At 46.2% G+C, this 24386-nt stretch overlaps 8 protein-coding genes across 14 annotated transcripts; 4 read left to right on the top strand and 4 right to left on the bottom strand.

The window, feature by feature from the left end:
* Positions 1–17: 17 nt before the first annotated feature.
* Positions 18–4922, top strand: LOC136183541 (collagen triple helix repeat-containing protein 1-like). 2 transcript variants are annotated; one of them, XM_065970215.1, is made up of 3 exons: positions 18–356; positions 3945–4220; positions 4279–4922. In XM_065970215.1, exons 1-3 carry the CDS (start codon positions 291–293, stop codon positions 4639–4641), a joined length of 705 nt encoding a protein of 234 aa, XP_065826287.1. In that variant the 5' UTR covers positions 18–290; the 3' UTR covers positions 4642–4922. The 2 variants fall into 2 exon arrangements, with proteins under 2 accessions (XP_065826287.1, XP_065826295.1); XM_065970223.1 differs by lacking the exon at positions 18–356 and adding an exon at positions 3546–3883.
* LOC136183527 (neural cell adhesion molecule 1-like) lies at positions 1129–3523 on the bottom strand. Of its 2 annotated transcripts, none has more exons than XM_065970195.1 (8): positions 3436–3523; positions 3090–3389; positions 2760–3041; positions 2404–2706; positions 2069–2353; positions 1729–2016; positions 1555–1677; positions 1129–1497 (listed from the first exon to the last, which is right to left on the bottom strand). In XM_065970195.1, exons 1-8 carry the CDS (start codon positions 3497–3499, stop codon positions 1364–1366), a joined length of 1779 nt encoding a protein of 592 aa, XP_065826267.1. In that variant the 5' UTR covers positions 3500–3523; the 3' UTR covers positions 1129–1363. The 2 variants fall into 2 exon arrangements, with proteins under 2 accessions (XP_065826267.1, XP_065826273.1); XM_065970201.1 differs by having other exon boundaries at positions 1130–1497; positions 3090–3304; positions 3436–3518.
* Positions 4772–7004, bottom strand: LOC136183506 (netrin receptor unc-40-like). Of its 3 annotated transcripts, XM_065970177.1 has the most exons (6): positions 6931–7004; positions 6587–6883; positions 6252–6533; positions 5902–6195; positions 5151–5850; positions 4772–5103 (listed from the first exon to the last, which is right to left on the bottom strand). In XM_065970177.1, exons 1-6 carry the CDS (start codon positions 6992–6994, stop codon positions 4935–4937), a joined length of 1806 nt encoding a protein of 601 aa, XP_065826249.1. In that variant the 5' UTR covers positions 6995–7004; the 3' UTR covers positions 4772–4934. The 3 variants fall into 3 exon arrangements, with proteins under 3 accessions (XP_065826249.1, XP_065826241.1, XP_065826256.1); XM_065970169.1 differs by having other exon boundaries at positions 4772–5850; XM_065970184.1 differs by having other exon boundaries at positions 4772–5850; positions 6587–6887; positions 6931–7002.
* Positions 7005–7913: 909 nt separating this feature from the next.
* On the bottom strand, positions 7914–10273 carry LOC136190181 (neural cell adhesion molecule 1-like). The gene is made up of 7 exons (XM_065978281.1): positions 9907–10273; positions 9581–9856; positions 9244–9531; positions 8893–9180; positions 8549–8842; positions 8393–8500; positions 7914–8335 (listed from the first exon to the last, which is right to left on the bottom strand). The coding sequence occupies exons 1-7, from the start codon at positions 10262–10264 to the stop codon at positions 8187–8189; spliced, it is 1761 nt and encodes a 586-aa protein (XP_065834353.1). The 5' UTR covers positions 10265–10273; the 3' UTR covers positions 7914–8186.
* A 15-nt stretch (positions 10274–10288) lies between these two features.
* Positions 10289–13022, top strand: LOC136190163 (neural cell adhesion molecule 1-like). Of its 3 annotated transcripts, none has more exons than XM_065978261.1 (10): positions 10289–10361; positions 10410–10715; positions 10775–11050; positions 11099–11386; positions 11442–11723; positions 11775–12068; positions 12117–12224; positions 12276–12324; positions 12374–12611; positions 12669–13022. In XM_065978261.1, the coding sequence occupies exons 1-10, from the start codon at positions 10304–10306 to the stop codon at positions 12819–12821; spliced, it is 2052 nt and encodes a 683-aa protein (XP_065834333.1). In that variant the 5' UTR covers positions 10289–10303; the 3' UTR covers positions 12822–13022. The 3 variants fall into 3 exon arrangements, with proteins under 3 accessions (XP_065834333.1, XP_065834341.1, XP_065834324.1); XM_065978269.1 differs by having other exon boundaries at positions 10407–10715; positions 12279–12324; XM_065978252.1 differs by having other exon boundaries at positions 10407–10715.
* LOC136199415 (uncharacterized) lies at positions 13002–15219 on the top strand. The gene is made up of 9 exons (XM_065989595.1): positions 13002–13012; positions 13052–13146; positions 13204–13265; positions 13415–13565; positions 13614–13684; positions 13736–13917; positions 14446–14526; positions 14587–14698; positions 14839–15219. The coding sequence occupies exons 1-8, from the start codon at positions 13002–13004 to the stop codon at positions 14639–14641; spliced, it is 708 nt and encodes a 235-aa protein (XP_065845667.1). The 3' UTR covers positions 14642–14698; positions 14839–15219.
* Positions 15220–16646: 1427 nt separating this feature from the next.
* LOC136199699 (uncharacterized) lies at positions 16647–18738 on the top strand. The gene is made up of 9 exons (XM_065989973.1): positions 16647–16895; positions 16952–17026; positions 17235–17382; positions 17439–17611; positions 17666–17833; positions 17885–17957; positions 18008–18061; positions 18115–18162; positions 18213–18738. The coding sequence occupies exons 1-9, from the start codon at positions 16672–16674 to the stop codon at positions 18555–18557; spliced, it is 1308 nt and encodes a 435-aa protein (XP_065846045.1). The 5' UTR covers positions 16647–16671; the 3' UTR covers positions 18558–18738.
* Positions 18644–22261, bottom strand: LOC136199706 (elongator complex protein 4-like). Its single transcript, XM_065989984.1, has 12 exons — positions 22130–22261; positions 22026–22061; positions 21848–21975; positions 21697–21786; positions 21541–21644; positions 21378–21465; positions 21159–21320; positions 20995–21103; positions 20244–20903; positions 20150–20177; positions 19989–20079; positions 18644–19933 (listed from the first exon to the last, which is right to left on the bottom strand). The coding sequence occupies exons 1-9, from the start codon at positions 22251–22253 to the stop codon at positions 20686–20688; spliced, it is 1059 nt and encodes a 352-aa protein (XP_065846056.1). The 5' UTR covers positions 22254–22261; the 3' UTR covers positions 18644–19933; positions 19989–20079; positions 20150–20177; positions 20244–20685.
* Positions 22262–24386: the final 2125 nt, after the last annotated feature.

The following is a 24386-nucleotide window of genomic DNA, read 5'->3' as shown; positions in this document are numbered from 1 at the left end:
GAAATCAAGAGCATCTTCTATCTTCGACTGCCTGTTGTGAACGATCCTCGGCTCGGTTTGGCCTAGACACGGAACGGTTAAGGCTTCGCAGTCCTATCGTAGGTGCCATGGGCAAGAGGCGGCATTTACGCTTCTGTTCGCTGCGAAATTGAGCAAGAAGAGACCCGAATGCAACGCGGCGAGTGTGCCTCCGTGGCGTAGTTATCACGCCATTTCTCTTACCCGCGTTATGAGGCACGAAATAAAAAGCCTCAGCTCAAGCCTTGATAGCTAAGCAGGAACAACCCGCTATGAAGCCTGTTATCCTCCTATTTCTACTTCTTCACCTGGCGGCGTGCGATGAACAGAGAGCAAATGTAACGTTTGCGCAGCAGGAAAACTAGTTTCGCCTTGATTCTACGTTCATTTATTTATCTAAGGCTGCCGGCTCCAAGGAGAGAAGGGAGAAAAAGGAGTCCAAGGAGCTGAGGGTCCAAGGGGTGCTAGCGGGAAAATAGGGCCCAAAGGAGAAAGAGGATTGACAGGAGAAGCGGGTCCCAAAGGACACAGAGGTAGCATGTACATTGCTAACTGGAAGCAGTATGCTTGGGATAGAAGAGATGGCAAAGATACAGGAATCATACAGGTAATGCTTTCCCACTGCACTCTCTGATTCTTATCTCTGTAATGACGTGGCTAAGTAGGAATGTACCTTCAGGAAAAAGCACAATTCTACTGCTTTGCGTGTGATGTATGCTGCTAATCTTGTCACCTATTGCGGGAGAAGTCTTTGTTGCGGTCATTGGTACATAACATTCAACGGAGTCGAATGCTCAAGTCCTCTGTCTATTGAGGGCTTGGTGTTCGTTGATTACAGAGCAGCGAATCCAGGACAAGTCAATCGTCATCGACAAATAGAAGGGTTCTGTGAGAACGTGCCTGCTGGAATTGTCACGGTTGCGGCCGTTGTTGGAAATTGTAAGAGAAGTGGCACCGCTGATCGCGATTCTGGGTGGAATTCAGCTTCTCGCTTGATGATTGAGGAATATCCTTCGGCACAAATTTGAAAGCAAGACAATAGTTAGTGAGGTCTGTTGAAAACACCATTTAAGCTTCCTTTCTTGTCTAGTCCACCTTTAGTAGTCATGTACTGCAACAGACTAATGAGACTCTGCTATTTGCTGGCTAGTTAGGGCATTCTGCCTAGTACATGAGGGACTACCTATAAAAGAGGTCAAAACTGAAAATCCAATAAAAAGCTGATCTCAAAACGATGAAGTTATCCATGCACACAAAAGGTAGAAATGGAAAAAAAGAGAAACTACTGCTACACTACCAACAGATGGTCTTGTCCTGACACTTAATTTTGTCATTCATTGGTATGCTATGAAACCTCTTCATAATCAGCGGAAGGTGCTTTTTTTAGTCGTTTTGCTTCTTCATAAAGACGACTTGGGTGCATCTGGATGCTCTCTGTACGGTCGATTGAACGTTTCGGTGCCGCCTTCTTATGAGAACCTTTCATTAAAGAAAAGAGTCAAGGCCATGCTGTAATTCATAGTAGTTAATTAAAACCTTCTCTTTTATGCTTATTACGGCGTCTTACAATGACAATCAGCACGACGATTGCAACAGCGCCTCCTGCAGTGGAGCCCAATGCTATTCCAACTATTACACCTGTGTCCAGACCTTCATCTCCTAATTTCAATTATTAAAACACGACTGACGCAATGCAATGTTTGACCTCACCACATGAAGGTGTCGTAGCTACTATTTCTTTTGACAAACGACTGAAGCCGTAGATATTTACACTCCGAATTGATAGAGTGTATTTCGTTGATTCGTTTAGTCCAGTAATCGTTACAGGCGATGTTGTATCGTCGTCCTGAATTATCAGCGACAAATCTATTTGTATGTTTTCGTAAACCACGAAGTAGGCTTCAATAGGTGCTCCGTTGTCATTCGCCGGCTCATAATCCAACGTCATTGCAGAACACGTGGAAGACTTTAAGCTGGAAGTCGTTCCATCTGGTTTCCCTAGAAGAAACTTGCCAAAGAGTCACAACTCTCAGTCATTCAGTCAGCTCACCGCTAGTTTCAAATTCTCTTGTTTTGAAGGGACCTCTACCGACTCTGTTTACCGCCGCCAAAGAAATGCGGTACGACGTGTTTGGTGTTAAATTTTTAATCAGAATGGGCATTGACAAACTCGTTACATTTTGTGACGCTATAATCACACTATTATCGGCGGTTGATAGGACGTAGGTGTATGCAATTATGCTTTGTCTGTCACGTTCACGAGGAGTTACAAATACTAGCGCTGACGTATTCGTCACATTCTCTGTAATAACATCAACTAACCCAGAAGGTTCACCTAAAGTTCTGCATCAGTCAAACGTACACGTTGTAGATCAATTTCCATACATGTGACATCCAGTTGAAAGCATTCTGCACTTATCGGCGGAATGCCATTATAAGCTGTTGCACAGAACTTCGTGTTGTTGTCACTTACTTTTATATCTCTTATTTCTAACGTCGTCTTCACTACAGAGGTTACCCCGTCCGTATCTTTTGACACAGTGATTGCTCCCACGGTAGCACGTCCTGATAGAGATGGACTCAAAGTGATCTGTGGTGCTGGTATGCCTTTGGCTGTAAAGTCAACGATTGCTGAAGTATAACAATTGGCTGAAACCGAAACTGGAAGATTTCCAGCTTTAGACGAGTCTAAATCAAGCCTTTCATACATCCTATTTACAGAGAAAATAGACGTTACTTACCGCAGATATCAGATTCCGTGGCCACAATTACAATTGTTTCATTCTCCTGCAAAATGTTTTTAGCTGTTACTCTGTACGTTCCCCTGTCTGTCAATGCTACACCGTTGAATGTTAAACCGGATCGATCTGCTGTAGGAAGTCTTCTTGACAATGCTGTTTCAGCGATTTTGGAGACTGTCACGTTTGGTTCAGGTAATCCGGTAATGACGCAACGTTTCTTCAAGGTCTCTCCGGCTTTGGTGCAAGCAGTCATCTCGTTAGTACAATTCACTTTGATCTCGTCTGAGGAAACAAAATCAAGCTGTGGCAGCAATCACAGATTAGAGCTACCTCCGAGAAGAAGTTGCATGTGTCCACTGGCAAAAACTTCTGATGGAGTGAGGTCAAATATTCGGCATCGGTACAAAGACCCGTTCAACGATTGAGACATTGTAAGAGTCAAAGCAGTTCCAACATTGGGTGTGGTCGTTGTCATAGATTTTACTTGAGTCTCGGTTCCGTTAGGCCACCTTCTCAACCATGGACCAACGCTTGTTCTTGAATCTCTGCATATAAGACGTATATAATCCCCGTCCAGAGCCCAAATCGAGTCATCAGCATTTTGGGCAAGAACTTTCTCTCGATTGGCACCTAACTAGTAGAGGTGATCTCATACAGCCTTTAGCATTTCGTTTACCTTTCGATAAAGCAAGGAAAGCGATCGTGACGATCGCAGAACCGAGTTTCCGCGGAGAACGCATTTGTGTGAGAAGTCATAAATATCCGGGTCTTCGGAATCAAGAGCATCTTCTATCTTCGACTGCCTTTTGTGAACGATCCTCGGCTCGGTTTGGCTTAGACACGGAACGGTTCGCAGTCCTATCGTACGTTTCGTGGGCAAGAGGCGGCATTTCCGGCTTCTGTTCGCTGCGAAATTGAGAAAGAAGAGACTCGATACGACGCGGCGAGTGTGCCTCCGTGGTAACGACGCCACACCATTTCTCTCACCCGGGTTATACGCACAAAATAAAAAGCCTGGGAAGTACTGTAGTCCTAAGCCTTGGTAAGAAGCACAACTCCCTATGAAGACTGTTATCCTCCTATCTCTACTTCATCTGGCAGCGTGCGATGAACAGAAACCAAATGTAACGTTTGCCCATCAGGATCTAGTTTCACCTTGATTCTACGTTCATTTATTTACCTAAGGCTGCCAGTAGCGTTTGTTCAGGCGTGCCAGGCATTCCTGGAATCCCAGGACACAACGGACAGCCCGGAAGAGACGGGTTCCAAGGAGAGAAAGGAGAAAGAGGAGTCCAAGGAGCTGTGGGTCCAAAGGGTGCTAGCGGGAAAATAGGACACAAAGGAGAAAGAGGATTGACAGGAGAAGCGGGTCCCAAAGGACACAGAGGTAGCACGTACATTGCTAACTGGAAGCAATGTGCTTGGGATAGAAGAGATTTCAAAGACACAGGAATCATACAGGTAACGCTTCCCCAATGCACTCTCTGATTCCTAGTTCTGTAATGTCGTGGCTAAGTAGGAATGTTCATTCAGGAAGAGTTACAATTCTACGGCTTTACGTGTAGCATATGCTGCTAATCTTGTCACCTTTTGTGGGAGAAGTTTTTGTTGCGGTCGTTGGTACATAACATTCAACGGAGTCGAATGCTCAAGTCCTCTGTCTATTGAGGGCTTGGTGTTCGTTGATTACAGATCAGCAAATCCAGGGCAAGTCCATCGTCATCGACAAACAGAAGGGTTTTGTGAGAACGTACCTGCTGGAATTGTCACGATTGCAGCTGTGGTTGGAAACTGTAAGGGAATGGGCACCGCTGATCGCGATTCTGGGTCTAATTCGGCTTCTCGCTTGATGATTGAGGAATACCCTCCGGCACAAATTTGAGGGAGCAAGACATTAGCTAATGAGGTCTGTTGAAAACACCGTTTATGTCTCCTTTGTTGCACAGTAACGCACAGCAGCTGCTAGGCTAAGATGAAAGTTTCCATGTCACACACAATATTCTGTAGTCAGGATCTTGTGCATTCAAAGCCACATGTACTAACGCACATTAATGTCAGAAAAGTTCGTAATGAAAAGATGCCTATGTCTAAGACAAAACAAAAATAAAAATGAAAAAACCTTGAAACTATTAGCTACAAAAACTGAAAAGAGAATGTACGTTCAACGCTATCTGTTTATGATATCTGAGCGTATTCAGCAGTGCTCGACTGTTTAGGGTCTCCTTTGGATACAACGCTTTTCGCTGATTCGTAAAGAACACTTGATTGCATCTCCACTGGCTTCCTTGTTTTGCTAGCTGAGCCACCAGTAGCAGAATCACCATTTTGATTCTGCTTGTTAGACCTACAGGAATGCAACAATGAAAATTAACAAAGTCTACCATAGCCAACCTTTTGATGTAGCAGAACAAGTATAGAGCAATGAGTCCTGAAGCCACAAACAGAGCACTGAGAACAGTGACTCCTGCTATTAGGCCTGTGTTATGTGGGCTTGTTTTGACAGTGGTCATTTCACTGTATTTATTGATTAATACAGTCAAAATGTTTGACTTTCTCAGTACTCCATTCTGAGTGATGGCTGTCACCGATAAATTATATGTCGTATTGAAATGCAAATCACAAAAACTGTATTCAGTGACGACTTTTTCCAAGCTGAATTGTCGATAGTCTTTAGGGCTCTGATGAACAATAACATAAGAAGTGATCTTTTTCAGTGTCTGGCTTCCTTCACAGACATATGTCCAGTTGATTACCAGCGGATCAACACGAACCCGTCGAAGAGTCGGTACACAGTCGTTCTCCTTCAAGGTGGCAAAGACGTGGTCAGCTGGTTGACTGTAATATGGCTCATTTCTCGCCACCACTCGAATGTTATAGGATGCGCTTGGATTCAGGTCAATGAAATGAACACTCGTTTGACCGCTGGGATCTCTTTGAATTGTTACGTTTTTCACTGAACTAGTAAATTGCCAGTACGAGATAAAGTACTTCATAGCTTGCAAACGATTATTGTCTGGTGAATCGAAGACTTGAAGAGACAATGAAGATTCTGTTCGATCACCAACTTCTACAAGAGGCGGATCAAAATCACCTAAATCACTCTATTATTATAGCGCTTAGCAAAATAATCGGTAGTTCTTACAAGTGACGTTGAGTCTAGCGCATCTCTGAAGAGATGGAGGAATGCCATTGTCAGCCGTCACACAAATGTTACTGTCACCTCTTTGTACGTTGCGTATTTCTAAAGCGGACGCTACAACAGAAGTGACTTCGTCAGAATCTACTGAATCGGTGACGTTGATGATCATTCTTGCCGAAAATAGAGAGCTCCATGTGACGTTTGGGGTTGGTATTCCCTTGACTGTAAAATTGATGCGCGCTGTTTGCAGACAAACGACGGGGTCAGGTATAAGAAAGTTATTGACCACAGGTTCCACTAGAACAAAGTTCGTCTAGTACTAAATTTAATTAACAGGCGTACAGTAAACTCACAACAGATTTCAACTTCAGTTCGAACAGCGATGTCTGAGCTATTCTCTTGCAAAATGTTTTTAGCTGTTACTCTGTACGTTCCCCTGTCTGTCAATGCTACATTGTTGAACGTTAAACCAGATCGATCTGCTGAAGGAAGTCTTCTTGACAATGATGTTTTAGTGATTTTGAAGACTGTCACGTTTGGTTCAGGTAATCCGGTAATGATGCAACGTTTCTTCAAGGTCTCTCCGACTTTGACGCAAGCAGTCATCTCGTTACTACAATTCACTTTGATCTCGTCTGAGTAAAGAAATTAAGCTCTGGCAGATATCAGAAGAACAGCACTACACTACCTCCGAGAAGAAGGCGATTCTGCCCGCTGTCAAAGACTGGAGATAGACCAACAGCTATAAGCCGGCATCGGTACGAAGACCCGTTCAACGATTGAGACATTGTCAGGGTCAAGACAGTTCCAACGTTGGTGGTGGTTATAGCACGTACTAATTGAGTCACCGCTCCATTTACCGATCTTCTGAACCATTGAGCAATACTTGTTCTTGAATGTCTGCATACAAGACGTATAGAATCCCCGTCCAGAGCCCAAATCGAGTCATCGGCGTTTTGGGCAAGAACTTTCTCTCGATTGGCACCTAACTAGTAGAGGTGATCTCATGCGGCCTTTAGCATTTACGTTCACCTTTTGCAAAGGAAAGGAAAGCGATCGTGACGATCGCAGACCCGAGTTTCCGTGGACAACGCATTTGTGTGATAATCAACATCCGGGTCTTTGGAAAGGGAGCATCTTCTATCTTCCCTTTTCGTGTTGTGAAGGGTCGGTTTGGCCTAAACACGGAAAGGATAAGGCTTCGCCGTCCTATCGTACGTGCCGTGGGCAAGAGGCGGAATTTCTGGCTTCTGTTCGCTGCGAAATTGAGAGAAGAACGCGGCGAGTGTTGCCACACCATTTCTCTCACCCGGGTTATACGCACAAATAAAAAGCCTGAAGCACTCCTAAGTCTTGGTAACTCCCTATGAAGATTGCTATCCTCCTATCTCTACTTCTTCGATTCTACGTTCATTTATTTACCTAAGGCTGCCAGTAGCTGGAATCCCAGGGCACAACGGACAGCCCGGAAGAGATAGAAGGGCGAAAGAGGAGTCCAAGGAACCGTGGGCCCAAAGGGTGCTAGGCTAGCGGGAAAATAGGACCCAAAGGAGAAAGAGGATTGACAGGAGAACCGGGTCCCAAAGGACACACAGGTAGCATGTACATTGCTTCCAGTTAGCAATGTGCTTGGGATAGAAGAGATCTCAAAGACACAGGAATCGTACAGGTAATGCTTCTCCAATGCCCTCTCTGATATCCGGCTCTGTAATCTATGCTGCTAATCTGGTCACCTTCTGCGAGAGAAGTTATTGTTGCGGTCGTTGGTCCATATCATTCAACGGAGTCGGATGCTCAAGTCCTCTATCTATTGAGGGCTTGGTATTTGTTGATTACAGAGTAGCAAATCCAGGGCAAGTCCATCGCCATCAACAAATACTTTTATAGAAGGGTTTTGTGAGAACGTGCCTGCTGGAATTGATGATTGAGGAATATCCTCCGTCGCAAATTTGAGTCATGAAAGCAAGACATTAGCTAATAAGGTCTGTTGAAAACACCGATTATGCTTCCTTTGTTGTAGTCAGGGTAGATTTAGGCCACCTTTATTAACCATGTACTGTAACAGATTAATGAGACTCTGCTACTTTGCTGGCTGGCTGAAAATTAGGGCGTGCCGCCACTAGTACATAAAATGAATACCACCTATAAAAGAAGTCAAAACTGAAAATTCGATACAAAGCTGATCTAAAACGATGAAGTTATCCATGCACGCACACAAAAGTAGAAATGGAAAGAAAGAGAAACTACTGCTACACTACCGACAGATGGTTTTGCTCTGAAGCTTAATGTCATGAAACCACTTCATAAACGGCGGGAGGTGCTTTCTTTAGTCCTTTTACTTCTTCATAAAGACGACTTGGATGCATTCGGATGTTGTCCGTGCCAGCACCTCTTGTCAAATCTGCCTTTTTCTCTGCTTTGTGCGAAGACGAATCACCTTAAGATGTTACGCAAATAACAAAGGTTTTTATGTCGTTTGTACATAAGTTTCCACCTGATTTTTTCCTTTTCACAATGATGATAACGCTAGCACAGCCAACAATCAAAACGACCAAAAGGACACCACCCAACGAAATTCCGATGACAAGCCCGGTTCCAAGTCCTAGTATAGCAAGAATAAACCAAAATTATATAAATCGCTTACACATACCACATGAACCAGTGGTTACAAAGAACGCGGCGGAGAGAACGCTTTCACCATACTCGTTTTCAACTTGGAGTCGTACAACGTACGTTGTTTTTGGTTCCAATCCATCAATATTCACAGTAGCTGATGAACTGCTCTGCTGTCTTAGGGGTACCTCTGTGTCTTCTTTGCTGTATAATAGAACGCGATGATTCGTGATTGTTCCGCCGTTGTCGTCTATTTCCATGAAACGAGTTGATATTTTATTGCAACCTTCTTCTAAAACTACGTCGTCCATTTTGACCCTCTCCGGATGATCTAGAAACGCAAGTGAGTTATCGGTCTCGCACGGAATGAGAAGAAATAACCATCAGTTCTGCTAATAATGGTAAATGGAGGACCCTCGCCGATAATGTTGACAGCAGTGACGGAAATGGTGTAGTTGGTGTTTGGAGATAAACCTCCCACAACATATAAAGTCTCTTTGCCAGTCCTGTTAACATTATATGTCCCCAACTGGGTATCACTACTGTTAACGCTGATGTTGTAAGACAAAACTTCATTTCCTCCATTGAATTGTGGTTCTATTATGCTTAGAATAAATGATGTATTTCCTTTGTCCACTACCTCCACAACTGAAGCACCAGAAGGAGAGCCTTCATTAATTAATTAATTAAAGCAAATTAAATTATTCACTATCCAAACAACGACGTCCTTACATGTAACATTTCTACTATAGCATTGACTAGTGCTAGCAACCGAATTTTCCACTGTGACGCAAAATGAAATCTGGTTATCTTCTCGTTGTGCTGTAATCTCTAGCATTGATTCTACAAATGAACTGATCCCAATCAAATAGTCACTAGGTGTATGAACAACAGCACGCTCTGCAAGAGATGAGTTCCACGTGATATTTGGAGCTGGTATTCCATTTGCCGTGTAGTTGATGAGAGCCAAGTTGAGACAGAAAATGGTGTCAGGAATAGAAATCCTACCCGTGGGTGCCACTAGAACACATGCTAAATACCTAACTGTGAACTTGGTTGCTCTTCTTACCACAGATATCAACTCCAAGTTGTACTGAAACGCTGACTTCTTTGTCTTCTAGAATGTTCTGACCGGTCATTGTGTAAACCCCTCTGTTTTTTAGTGTCACGGCACTGAAAGTCAAGCCAGAGAGACTTGCCAAAGGAAGTGATGATGCCGGCCCACTTATTTTTTGCATGGTGATATTTGGCGCTGGCAATCCGCTGATAGCGCAACGCTTCGTCAAAGTCTGAGTTTCCGTCGCACAAACCGTTGCTTGACTGGCACAAGTCATATTTATTTCCTCTGTCAGAAAGGGAAGACATATTACAAAAGAGAGCAAGCGTACTACCTACCTCCGAGGAGAAGCGTTATCCACCCACTTTCGAAAACGACATTACGCCTGAAATCTTGGAGAACGCATTTGTACAAAATTCCGTTCAGCGATGGAGACATCGTTACAGTGAGTGCCGATCCACCGTTGAAGGTACGTACCAAAGCACGAGGCACAGCGGACTCTGTTCCATCTGTCGCTTGTTGACTCCATATATCACCACTAGTAGCCGGATGAGTACAATTGAGCACTACAGCGTCCCCGTTCAAAGCCCAGAAAGAATCATTCATATTAGCAACGACAACCGCTTTCTCGCTTCTGCATACAACAACAGAAGTAAGTAGTGCTACGACGGAGCGGAACAATGACTCCAGCAGCATGAGGTTTGGTAGGCCTATCCGGGGTTTATATCAAGGACCATGTCGTTTTGGACGTTTCTCTTGATCTTAGTCGTAGCAATGGACGCTTATGTAAAAGGTGAGAGGATCTTTGTACCAGGATTGGTTTTACTGTAATCTTCAGTAGGAGCGACCACTCGAGAGAAAGCGGTCGTCGTCGCTAATATGAATGATTCTTTCTGGGCGTTGAACGGGGACGCTGTAGTGCTCAATTGTACTCATCCGGCTACTAGTGGTGATATATGGAGTCAACAAGCGACAGATGGAACAGAGTCCGCTGTGCCTCGTGCTTTGGTACGTACCTTCAACGGTGGATCGGCACTCACTGTAACGATGTCTCCATCGCTGAACGGAATTTCGTACAAATGCGTTCTCCAAGATTTCAGGCGTAATGTCGTTTTCGAAAGTGGGTGGATAACGCTTCTCCTCGGAGGTAGGTAGTACGCTTGCTCTCTTTTGTTATCTACAGTAGATGTCTTCCCTTTCTGACAGTGGAAATAAATATGACTTGTGCCAGTCAAGCGACGGTTTGTGCGACGGAAACTCAGACTTTGACGAAGCGTTGCGCCATCAGCGGATTGCCAGCGCCAAATATCACCGTTCGAAAAATAAGTGGGCCGGCATCATCACTTCCTTTGGCAAGTCTCTCTGGCTTGACTTTCAGTGCCGTGACACTAAAAAACAGAGGAAATTACACTATTACTGGTCAGAACATTCTAGAAGACAAACAAGTCAACGTTTCAGTACAACTTGGAGTTGATATCTGCGGTAAGAAGAGCAACGAGTTCACAGTTAGGTATTTAGCATGTGTTCTAGTGGCACCCACGGGTAAGATTTCTATTCCTGACACCATTTTCTGTCTCAACTTGGCTCTCATCAACTACACGGCGAAAGGAATACCAGCTCCAAATATCACGTGGAACTCATCTCTTGCAGAGCGTGCTGTCGTTCATACACTTGATGAATATTCAACTGGGATCACTTCATTTGTAGAATCAACGCTAGAGATTACAGCAAAACGAGAAGATAACCAGATTTCATTTTGCGTTACAGCGGAAAATTCGGTTGCCAGCACAAGTCAATGCTATAGTAGAAATGTTATATGTAAGGACGTCGTTGTTTGGATAGTGAATAATTTAATTTGCTTTAATTAATGAAGGCTCTGCTCCTGGTGCTCCGTTTGTGCAGGTAGTGGATATTGGAGATACATCATTCAATCTGAACATAATAGAGCCACAATTCAATGGAGGAAATGAAGTTTTGTCTTACAACATCAGCGTTAACAGGAGTGATACCCAGTTGGGGACATATAATGTTAACAGGACTGGCAAATTATATGTTGTGCGAGGTTTATCTCCAAACACCAACTACACCATTTCCGTCACTGCTGTCAACATTATCGGCGAGGGTCCTCCGTTTACCTTTAATAACAAAACTGCTGGTTTGTTTCTTCTCATTCTATGCGAGACTGATAGCTGACATGTGTTTCTAGGTCGTCCGGGAGGGGTCGGAGAGAGAGACGTAGTTAAGGAGAAAGGTTGCAAGGAATTGTCATTTAGTTTCATGGAAAAAGACGACAACGGCGGACCAATTACGAATTATCGCGTTCTATTATACAGCGAACAAGACACAGACGTACTCCTAAGAAATGAGAGCAGTTCATCAGCTACTGTAACTATTAATGGATTGGACCCGAAAACAATGTACGAGGTACGACTCCAAGTTGAAAACGAGTATGGTGAAAGCAATGCCTCCGCCGGGTTCATTGTAACCACTGATTCATGCGGTATGTGTGAACGATTTATAAAATGTTGGTTTATTCTTGCTATACTAGGTCTTGGAGCTGGAGCAATTGTTGGAATTTCATTGGGTTCTGGTGTCGTTTTGATTGCTGGCACTACTGGTTTTATCATGAAGAAAAAATCAGGCGGCGGCGGCTCAAGTATATATGACATTATATCTTTGCTGGAGCTGATCAGACACGTACTTTTAGAAGATTCCTCTCAGGAGCTGAAGAAAAAAGAGAAAAAGCCCCCTATAGTGTATTGCTTGTTATTTTCTAAATGATGAAAGCAATGTGATTCTTTTTAGCGTGGATCATGACGTAAAAGTTGAAGAGGCTCAGTACGACGTAACTGGTCGAAATCTTGTCACTGGAAAAGAAGATAATGGTGCTGATGGTGGCGGCCCAATTCCCGGTTCAGTCAACAACCCGTCTCCAAAAGAAGTCAAGCATACGAAGGGACCAGCCGGTGAAAATTACGCTCAACTTGACAAAGGACCACCAAAGCAGGACTACGCAAAGCCAGATGTGACCAAGAAGAGAAAGGTGAGAAAATGTCTCTTCAACGCAGGCGCTTGCCTCATTTTTTTATTCCCGAAAAAGGCTCAGAAAGAAGTCTATGCTGAATTGGATCACGAAGAGTCTGGCCAGGCTGCAGCTAAGCCATCTCCAAAAGTGGTCGATAAGAGCGAAAAAACCATCTATGCTGACATGAACCCGGAGCAGCCGAAACCTCGCGATCACTACGATCCATAGCTCAATTCACAACGATTAGCTAAAAAATGGCATTTTTATGACGTCAGAATTTTTCTGGCTGATTAGAGAATGCCGTGGAAATTAGGTATTCATGACCGTGTCTTTTTGTGCATATAGTAGTTTGTATGTCCTTTTTTCTTTTCTACGTGCCGCTGTCATAGCAACGAGTTGTGTGTGTGAATGCGAGTGAGGTCATCCGTTCTTAGAAGGGCGCGGTCGCATCTGTGAAGTACTCAATGGCACGGAAAAAAGCAGCGGGAAGTCTCTTGCTGCCTCCGTGGCCGTTTCGAGCCGTTTCTCAAGGAAGTTGAAACGGGTGGGGCAAGTACGGGATTTTGTATCACATGACAGACTTTTCAGCTGAATTTCCGTCGCGAGGAAGGCTCTACTCCGTCGCTCTTTGGCCAAGCTGATTTGAATCAGCGTGAAAATTGTATTGGAAAGGTAAACAGAAAATCGGGGGCCTCTTTGGGGAACTCGCGTTTTTCGCGAAACCAAAATCGCAGTGCCGACACAGTCTAGCTAAATGAGTGCGCAAGCATCTCTAAAATGCTATGCGGCTAACTGTAAACTTCGAACTGCGCTCCGCTTAGCAAATTCCGCGACGAACACATGACACCTCAATTCGCGTCGACTCCGGACTCGACACGAGGCTCTACCATCAACTAGAACTTCATTCGATTGTTAAGCCAGCGATCGCGCACGCGTGGCAATCGCTGCGAACGAAACTCTGCCGAAAAAACAGTAAGAAGGGCCCCCTTTATCCACGATTTACAGGAATGGTTCTTTTAGGCTCGTTCGCACCGCTGTCGTCTTCAGAACTCAAACTGTCAACTAGAACGCGGAGCGAACGGGCACTGGCAGTGAGCTTGAGGGGCTTCCTCCAACCATGACTATGGAAATTGTTCTTTTAGGCTAGTTCTCATCACAGGCCCAACAAACAGGCCTGTAGATCGGAAGAGACTCTTGTAGGATCAACAACTGCAAGTCCGTTGTCTTTACACAATCCAAATTGTCACGAAGCAGTCAAGCCAGAAAGCATAGCAAACGGGGATGGGAAAAGCGTGTGTTATCCTCGCCTGATGTACACAGTAACGTGAGCTTGGTGGTTTGCTATTGTTTTGATATTCAGACAGAGATTTAGGTTGATTTTCTGGCTTGATTTGGAGTCAGATGCGATTCTTGGGCTAGTCCAACGAAGACACGTCACAGATAGGACCGGAGAGAGAAAAGCAAATGGTCAGCACTGGTATTTGCGTCGTGCAAAAGCTTGATTTCTGATCATTTCCTTTTGAAAAGACTAAGAAGGTTAGTACGCCTCACGCCGAATCCAATCACGGAGAATTTCCATAAGTGTTCTTTTAGGCTAGTTCTTATCGCAGGCACAAACAAACAGGCGTTAGAGGTCAACAACTGCAAGTCCGTTGTCTTTACAGAGTCCAAATTGTCACGAAGGAGTCAAACCAAAAAGCATAGCAAACACGGAAAAACCAGCAGGTGAGCTTGGACTTGTATAATAAACAGTTTAGATTTGTTCCGGGGAAAACGTGCCGTATCCTCACCTAATGTACAGTAAGTGAGCTTGGTGATTTGCTATTGTTTTGGTATAGAGACAGAGATTTAGGTTGATGTGCTGGCTTGATTTGGAGTCAGGTGCAATTCTTGGGCTACGTCACGGATGGGACCAGAGAGAGAAAAGTAGAAGGTTAGCACTGGTATCCGCGTTGTGAAGAAGCTTGATTTCTGATTGTTTCTTTTTGAAAAGGCTAAGAAGGTCAGTACGTCTCACGCCAAATCAAATCATGGGAGAATTTCCATAAAGTGGCTTGGCAGGGGAAAATGCCTCGTCGTCCTGGAGATTAGAGACCAGTTTTGAGGTAAACTTCAGTCGCTATTACCAACGCGTTTTGCAAATCCAGAAGCAAAATAGGTCTTTGCATAAGCCCTCCTCCTCCCTCCCTCTGAGACTAAGGAGTCTACTAATAGATCAACTAAATTTAACCGTGGTTCTCTTTAGGCACGTCTGACGGAGCGCATCAAACAGAGGTGCAGTTGGATGAAGAAAGAAATAGACAAGACTTTGTATAGTGTGCTTTTTTATTCTGTAGATGTCTTAGTAGGCGCACAGTACGTTGACACGCACAATACACGCACGTGCGGGGCCTTTTGCGCTCATGCAAAAAGCCTCGCAGCCCCGGAAACTCAGTCTCACGCGCGCTACATCGAGTAGCGCATGGAGACTTGAGTTTCCCTCTGGGCGCGGCGCTGCTCACGCTCTAGCGCGCTGGAGTCTCGAGTTAGCGTCGCGCCGCAACAGTAGGGTAGGGACGCGAGACGTAAATGTAGCGGAAGCCATGTACAAATTTTGTTTAATAAAGTCCCGGATGTCAAAAATTCACCCAAATGTTTCCTCTTTCTTTTTGACGCGAGGAGAAAGGGAGCCCCTCTCCCCCCCCGCGTCGCTCGCCTCCTCCCTTCAACAGGGAGAAGGCGCTCTCCTTTGTCCATTGTCCACAGGCGTCTTCTTCGGCGCTCCTTGTCCTCTTCTCAACTCACTCCCATTGGAGGAGAGTGAGCCGGGACCTAACTTCCCCCCAGGTCCAAGGGGTGTGACATACTCCCATGTCATCCAGGGCCGACTTTCACCCAAGCGGCAAGGAGGCGAGCGCATTAGACGAGTTAACCTCCAGCTCCCAAGGAGGTGGGATCGCCCAATCATCCCGCAGGTTGAGGCCTCCAGTATACCCCTTTAAGGCCCAAAGGGGGTACCCTCGCCACCGGGGCACGGGGGGAGTCATTAACCCAAGACCCGGGAGGACCGCGATTTTGCCCACAGCGTCTTGCCCAAGTGGGGGATGGTAGTTATCACTCGTACCACCAAGAGTAGGGCCGCTCTATCGCCCCGGCAGAGGTGCGGCCGCTTTTCGCTCTCGGCCCGGAGGATGGCTGCGTCTGGTCTCGTCGGATTGGGGGGGAACGACTACGCGACAAAACAATTGAAGCGGGGAGAAATAAAATGAATTACGTTGGAAATTGGAAAAATTTTTTCAATCGCCATGATGATGGCTTAGAATGAATCCCAATATCGTCCTAGAAGTCATTAATCAATTAATTAATTAATTTGCTCTCAAAGACAAAAGTTTCACTACTTACGATTTCGTCGAAAAACTGAAACCGTTTTTTGTTTATTCAAGGAACAATGTAATTAATATTGGCCCTGAGAGACGGATATGGATTGCCGAATGATCTCTTTCGTCAGAGAAATTGCATCCATAGATTCGTTGAGTTGCTGTTCTCGGGGGCGTGGCCTCAGTGAGAAAAGTTCCCCCCTATGGGAGACCCCTATGGTCTCCTTGCAGCGCCATCGTCAGGGGAGTTTCGCTTGTCCCTCGCAGAACCAAAAGTCGGAAAGTCGGAGTCGTTCAACGTAATCACCTGCAAAACACGCGATCAATCGGTCGAAGGAAAAAATTCGAGAAAAGGCTCCCACTGGGGGCGCCAGGCCCCCTGCATCGACAAAAGACAAGAAGAAGAATTGCACGTTGGCGAGTCGAGACCCTCTGGATACCAGACCCTTCGCTCCCCCTTCGCTCTCCCAGCGAAGGGTCTGGTATCCAGACTAGAAGAAAAGGGCCGAAAGGGCCTCGACGCTAGAAAAGCGCCAAGGACGGTCACGCGTAGCCAACAAACCTGATCATGCAGCCGACGAGCGGCAGACTGAACAGAAACAACAAGAATACGGTAAAACCTGCGCTTCGAACTTTTTCTCTGTCACGCGCATGACCACATCACGTGCCTTGACGTCACTTCTGGGACGCTTCCACTTCCCGGAACTTCTTTGGTAAGGACAATGTGGCGTACAATGTGGCGTACTTGCGCTGGAATACTACTTCTCTTCATCGCGATCACCGTCGCCAGCGACCGTGACGGCGATGGGCCGAACACGTTCGTCTTCGACGGCGCCGAGTTGCTCGCCCTGAAGCAACGCATCGTCGAGGCGCGAATGCGAGGCGACGAGCGGGAGAGCTATCACTGGCTACTGCGCAAAGCCGAAAAAGCGATGAAACGAGGACCGTACGCGACTCTGAGCTCGCGCGCTTGATCGTCAAAATGAAATCTTCGCGATTTAGATTCAGCGTTATGAAGAAACCTTCGCCTCCGCCCAGTGGCAACATGCACGACTACGAAAGCTTGGCATCTTTTTAGTACGTACTGTATGCCTGTACGTGCCATGCGCATCACGATGGCAGACATCCGGCCTAATTGAATAATGGCTAAAAGCATGTGCAATGGATCCGTCATGCCTCGAGACGGACGTCATAACTGTCACCACAGTTGAACCAGCTGGCCTTGTTCTATTCCCATAGCAACAATGCTCCGTATACTAACGCTATTTCTCTTTCTGCCTCGCAGTTGGCCGTGCAACAATGCGACGTTGACGCCCGGACCCAAGTGCAATTTGACAACGGGACTGCCGTGGGTCGGCGTCGACGGCCATCACAATCCGTATGGCGATCGCTTCGACAGGGTTCCTATGGACAAGATGATAGAAGCTGTACAGGTGTAGCTTGTCTGGGTTTCTTCTTCTTTTTTTCGTCTCTACGTGCTTTTTCTCAGATTCTCGGTGCCGCCTACTTCTTTTCGGAAAAGGAAAAATACGGCGAACGCGCCGCTTTGCTGCTACGAACGTGGTTTCTTTATTCGGCGACGTGGATGCGTCCCAACTTGAATTTCTCGTCGATTCGAATGGGCCACAATAACGGCAGTTCGTCAGGAGTCATTGACATACAGTAAGGAGGAGAGAAAACGAAAGGAGCTATTCGGTCAAAAATGCTTTTCCTTAGTGATATGTACATTGTTGTCGAAGTGGCCAGTCTTATTGTCGGTTCGAAAGTGTGGACTGACGAAGATCATCGTGAGCTGATGAAATGGTTTTACGAGATGGTTCACTGGCTAGTCGAAAGTCCCTTCGGTCAGGCGGCCAATTTGAAACCGAATAATCACGGCACCTGGTAAAAATATGACGTCAGTTTTTCCCAATATTACGTACACCACCCCTTTAGGTCTGACGTGATTCGTTCGTCGTTTGCCTTATTCAGTGACGACAAAGTGGTTGCCAATGAAACCGCACAAGGCGTGAGTGTCATCTATGACGTCATTGTCCGGGCTTAGTTTTCCACTTTTAGGCGATAAGCAAAAGAATCAAGACCCAGATTGAACCGGATGGTCGAATGCCATACGTAAATACTCCAAATATCGAACACGTTTTTCTTCAATGATAATGATGACTTAGGAGGAATCCAGGGCTGACGCGGCGTCCTATTCGTGCATGAACATTCGAGTGAGCAAGGAACTATTATCGTAGATCCCGTGAAAAGCTCCTACTCTTAGGCTTTGTTCAATCTCGCTCGTCTTTCGTCGTTTTCCGGCGTTGATTTGTTCAACTACACGAGCGAAGATGGACGCGGTATTCGCAAGGCCTTCGAGTATCTCATCCCATTTGCCTTGGGAGAGAAACCGTGGCCGTACCGAGAAACGAATAAGAAATTCAGCTGGGGTCAGATGTACAGCATATTCCGTCGAGCTGCCAACGCCTATCAGGATCGTCGCTATGAAGAAATGATTCGACAGCTTCCTTCTTTGGAAAGCGACGATGATAATGAGAATGGCTTTGGCTTACCGGATGATTACAGCTCATACCTCACCAATTTGCTGTTTCCAAAGCAATTTTACTGAGTTCATCTTCACGTTCCAGATCAGAAGTGAACCGAAAGGACTGCGTGCAGTAGCCTAATGAAAATATACTAACATTATTACTCACTAATTACCCACACATATCCATATCTAATCTCTACGTGCTTATGATAAATGCCTGTATGATTTGCATTTGTATTGAATCTGAGTTATAGCGATGAAATACCGTAGAGTAGAATTTTAGAGTAGGACAACTGCGCGTCCCCTTCTGCGGAGAATAGACTATTTCCTTTCTTCGCACGCTGCGATTTAGAAGCACGTTTACGAGGGCATCTAGGATGCTACGCCCCTCAATAAATCACGTGTGCTTCCCACACTTTGCTACGGCCTTTGGATCATGCAAAAACCTTTTGCTATCCTTCTAGCCGCGACTGGGATCGCACTCGTCGGTTTGTACGCCGGCAATGAAAGACTGCTACAAACGACACGCGCCGAAGCAAGATACGGCGAACAGAAACAGATGCTAAGCGCCCTGACGAGATATGCGGCGAAAATGGAGTGCAGGCAACGCTGGGACGGTCTACCGGCGCCATTTGGAGGCGCTAATCGGAACTCAAGAGACCCGTCCGACTCGACAGCTTGCGGTGCCCTGTTCAACATGCTACGCACATGCGTCACACTAGCGACGCCCGATTACGGACTCAAACCTCTGCCCAACTACTACGTTAACCGTGACAGGGCGTCGTTGATCGATTCTAAGTATCGTCGCGCCCACATCGCGTTCGTGCACCTACCCAAGACGGGAGGAACGTCGGTGGAGAGGTTTCTGAAAAGAAAGGTGATGGGAATGTACAGCGGCGTTGGAACCTGCGTGAGGTTTGCTCACGCCGCCGCCTACAATCTCCTACTGCCGCAATCTTTGAATTATCGCTACGATCTGAAGAATGCGTCGTGGGAAGAAGCGATTCTATTTACATTGGGAGAGAAATCGAAACGGACGGTCGCTTATCGTCGTGTGAAAACGAAGGAGACCGTACGACAAGTCTTCACTTCGAAGCGAAATTTTGGCCTCCATAACTTTATCAGAAAAGGATCGAGGGAGTTTCTCTATTTAGTTTGGTTTCGCGAGCCCATATCGAAGCTCCTTTCGTCGTATCACTATCTCAGGTCGTTCAAAGGCTCGAAAGAGGCAAAAAGTCACATTTACTCCGTAGTTATTGCCAACGAGTCGAATACGTTGACTGAATTTGTGCATCATCCTCATATACGACGAGCGCCCCAGTATAACAATCATTTCGTGAGACTTCTTACCTTCGGAGAATTCCCCGAGCTCGACAGTCAATTCGACGGCAAGACTATGTCTATGGTATCGATGAATCATTCGCTTCCCGAGATTAGGGAGGAGCACTATCTCGCAGCTAAACGAAATATTGTCAATAATTTTGCATTCGTTGGATTACTCGAAGAATTTACCGTTTCGCTTAAAATGCTGTGCTTCATGTTACGCGTCCAGTGTCTACGGCAACCGCCTAAGGCGAACGTCAATAAGCACAAAGAAGCGCCACTAGGAGACAAAGAGAGAAAAATTTTAGAAGGTCTCAACTACTGGGACATACGACTTTATAAAGACGCACTGACGATTTTTGGAAAGCAGAAAAAGGCCTATTTTAAAATTAGAAACAAGAGGCTACCCTAGATAAATATAAGAAAACGGCCATTGACTCCTACCTCTTACTTCTTGACTCCCTATGCATTGCTTGCGGGCTTCTACACGTTCGTAATCTTCTCCACCTCGAGCGACATATACTATACATCCATTGACCCGTCGATCAGTGTGAGGTGAGTAGGGTCCACTTAGCGTCGAATTGTTGACGTTTCCGTTCATATTCTACGCTCGACTTGGCTTAGTTCGAGCAAAATGATGGAGAAATTTCATAGGGCGCGAAGAACGGCTGTTCTGAATACCAATCGCCTGACTCGATTCCCATATACAAACACATCTCTAATCTCTATATGTTTATATATTTCACAGTAGCAATTTGGAATGGCGTCATAGCGATTTGGATGTTTCGTGGAAGCCTCGTAAAAAGGCATAGATAGGAATAGGAAAGAAATACCCGTTTGATATTATAGGTATTGACGTCTCACTTTGCCTCGGAGGATTCTCCCCCTAGAACTCCAACGCAGCTTTTCCCGCGTGCGTTCCACTGCCGCAGTTTCCGCTACCACTGCCCTTCGATCGACTGGCCGTCTCGGACGCGTCCGGTGGCAGGTAGAGCTTTTCGATGGCGAATTTCTTGCGATGCAACTTGAACGCCAAACTGGTGGTCTCCGGCAAGTGGCACGCGAGCGAATTCAGACGAGAAAGACGACAAATGTGAAAAAGACCTAAGAGAAAATACCTCCTCATAAAATCCATATATATATATATTATATTTGGAACAAGAGGTGTGGGTGCACTGATACTCCCTTTCCATACCGTGATAGTCTTTATAAACGGGATTCTTTTCTTTCTCCGAGCCTTCGAATGACTCCAGATGAATTGCGACGTCGCTGAGATGCTCGACTCGTCGAACGAACGCTTCGTCCTATAAACGTAGAATGAATTAAACTCGTAGAGTCATTGTTTTATTTGTTGATTACGCGAAATAGATGCGTCGGTATGGTAACGAGAGCCACGGCATAGGACGATCTGACCAGACCGCGAAGTCGATAAAGAAATCTCAATATAGATATTTTGTTCGTCATGTCGCTCCATAGTGGAGATCCAAGCGAATGAATTCCTATTCTCAGTACATTACGTTTCTACGTCACGAGACCATGAAATTATTTCACGCATATGTATGCACAAAAAAGCCTTACTTCTACAGAGGAAATAGCGGTGCCGTATTTCCCTTTATCTATACAAGCACTAAGGCTATCAATGAGATGATCACATCGATGATGGGGACTAGAACAAGATAGAGATATTCAATAAACTGTGTTTGCTCTATTAGAAATCTCGCCCTCTTGGTAGACTACTTACTTGCAATCGAATATGTCCACGGAAGTTTTCTCGACCTCCTTCGAGTCCATGCAGCGACTCAGATCGAAGGAATGGCCGAATTGCGCTGATGCGGATTGCTTCATCTTAATATGAGAGATACCAATAATCAAATGCTAATCAAGAGGTTCTTTGCACCTCGGGTAAATCTCGATATCGCCACGCTATCTTCATATCGTCCTTCGACTCCTGAGACTTCTCCGTGTCGCTGCACAAAGCAGGAAGCGTCTAAAGAATTCAAAGCACGTGTCTCAAAAAAGACAATAAAATTATAAAGTAATATTTTCACCTCGATCAGCTCTACTCCAGTCGATTTGACGGCGCCGCTTGCTACGTACGCGCCGTGACCGGAGACGACGCCCTCGGCGAAGAAATATCGGAGTAGAATTTCGGAGTAGGACGAGTGCGCGTCCTCTTCTGCGGAAAACAGGCCATTTCCTTGCTTTGCACGCTGCGATTTCGCCTACCAATTAGAAGCACCGTTCCTACTGCTAATCCTCCGCCTAGAAGATAGAGAGAAGAGGCGCGTTTTCGAGGACATCAAACGTATTTCTGAATCGATCTCGCTAACCGATGGCCTGATCGACAGAGGGGACTCCCGTCGAGACGAGGAGTTGACCGTTTTGCACAGAGAGACGCGTTCCGCGCGGCAGAGCCGTCGCGCGACGCCGAACGGCCGGTTTCGTTTTTTCCATGCGTAGGATCACGTGACGCGCAGTTGGCCTACTGTACAGTTGGTGGGTAGAAAGTGGTTCATGCGACGAGCAATCGTGTTTTTGGTGGAGAGCCCGGCCCGTTATGTTCGATCATGCAGAAGGAGCCTTATGCTATCCCTGATCCTTCTAGCAGCGACTGCGATCGCGCTCATCTGTTTCCAAAGACTACAAATGACTTCACGCGTCAACCTGAGCGCGTCCGAAGCACGATACGGACACCAGAAGCTGAGGTTAGACGCCCTGACAAGCTCCGCGAAGAAAAGGGAATGCGAAGAACGCTGGAACCGTCTACCCGCCGCATTTCGACGCGATGAAAATCGCACGCCGCACCGACTCGACCCGTCCGACCTAACGCCTTGCGGTGCTCTGTTCAACATGCTTCGCACTTGCATCACGCGCGATTACGGACTCGCACCTCTGCCGAACTATTACATCAACCGGTCGTTCGTCGACGACGAAACGTATCGTCGCGCGCACATCGCATTCGTGCACCTGCCCAAGACGGGAGGAACGTCGGTGGAGAAACTTCTCAAGAGCACGGTGAGGGGAAAGTACAGTCGCGTAGCGAACTGCGCCGGATTCGCTTCTGCCGCCGCCTCTAGTATGTTACAACTGGAACAGTCTTTCGACGAAGTGGAGACTGGATCGTCGGCGCTCGAAAAAGCAATTCTGCTTATTATGGGAATGAGAGAGGGGCGGACGGTCGCTGATCGCCGTGCGAAAACGGAGGAGACCGTACGACGAGTCTTCACTTCGAAGCGAACGTTTGGCCTGCATAATTTTTTCGGCCGCGAGGGAGGATCGAGGGAGTTTCTCTATTTCGTTTGGTTTCGCGAGCCCGTGTCTAAAGTCCTGTCTTTATATCACTATCTGAGGTCGGACAAAGGATCGAAATCGGGGCAACATCACGTTTACTCTGAGGTCATTGCTCGAGAGTCGAATACGTTGACTCAATTTGTGCATCATCCTCACATACGACGAGCACCCCAGTTGAACAACCATTTCGTCAGACTTCTTATTTTTGGAGAATTCCCCGAGATGGACAGTCAATTTGATGACAAGCCTCAGTCCATTGTATCGATGAATCATTCTCTTCCCGAGATTAAGGAGGAGCACTATCTTGCAGCGAAACGAAATATTGTCAATAAGTTTGCATTCATTGGAATAATGGAAGAATTCACCCTTTCGCAGCGAATGCTCTGCTTTATGCTACGCGTCGAGTGTCCACAGGAATCCGTAAAGGTGAACGTCAACAAGCACGAAGAAGTGCCACTTGGAGACAAAGAGAGAAAAATTTTAGAAGATCTCAACTACTGGGACATACGACTATACGAAGACGCACTGAGTATTTTTGAAAAGCAGAAAAAAGCCTATTTTGACATTAGAAACAAGAAGCTACCTTAGCGAAATATAAGAAAACGGTCACTCACTCCTACCTCCTACTCTTGACTCCCTATGCATCGCTTGTGGGCTTCTACACGTTCGTATTCGACAGCGCCGCACTTCTCCACCTCAAGCGACATATAATACACATCCATTGACCCCGTCAATCAGTGTGAGGTAGGGTCCACTTAGCGTCGAATTGTTCACGCTTCCGCTAATATTCCGGCAAGCGGTGTACGTACTCCGCCGGCAGGCGGTGTATATATTCCGGCAGGCGGTGTATATATTCCGGCAAGTGGTGTACGTACTACGCCGGCAGGCGGTGTATATATTCCGGCAGGCGGTGTATATATTCCGGCAGGCGGTGTATATATTCCTGCAAGTGGTGTACGTACTCCGCCGGCAGGCGGTGTATATATTCGGGCAAGCGGTGTACGTACTCCGCCGGTAGGCGGTGTATATATTCGGGCAAGCGGTGTACGTACTCCGCCGGCAGGCGGTGTATATATTCCGGCAAGTGGTGTACGTACTCCGCCGGCAGGCGGTGTATATATTACGGCAAGTGGTGTACGTACTCCGCCGGCAGGCGGTGTATATATTACGGCAAGTGGTGTACGTACTCCGCCGGAAGGCGGTGTATATATTCCGGCAAGTGGTGTACGTACTCCGCCGGCAGGCGGTGTATATATTACGGCAAGTGGTGTACGTACTCCGCCGGTAGGCGGTGTA

The sequence above is a fragment of the Oscarella lobularis genome, chromosome 1 (assembly GCF_947507565.1).
Source record: "Oscarella lobularis chromosome 1, ooOscLobu1.1, whole genome shotgun sequence".
NCBI classification, from domain to species: domain Eukaryota; kingdom Metazoa; phylum Porifera; class Homoscleromorpha; order Homosclerophorida; family Oscarellidae; genus Oscarella; species Oscarella lobularis.
The sequence above is the reverse complement of the archived record's forward strand: the minus strand, read 5'-3'. Positions and strand labels throughout refer to the sequence as shown.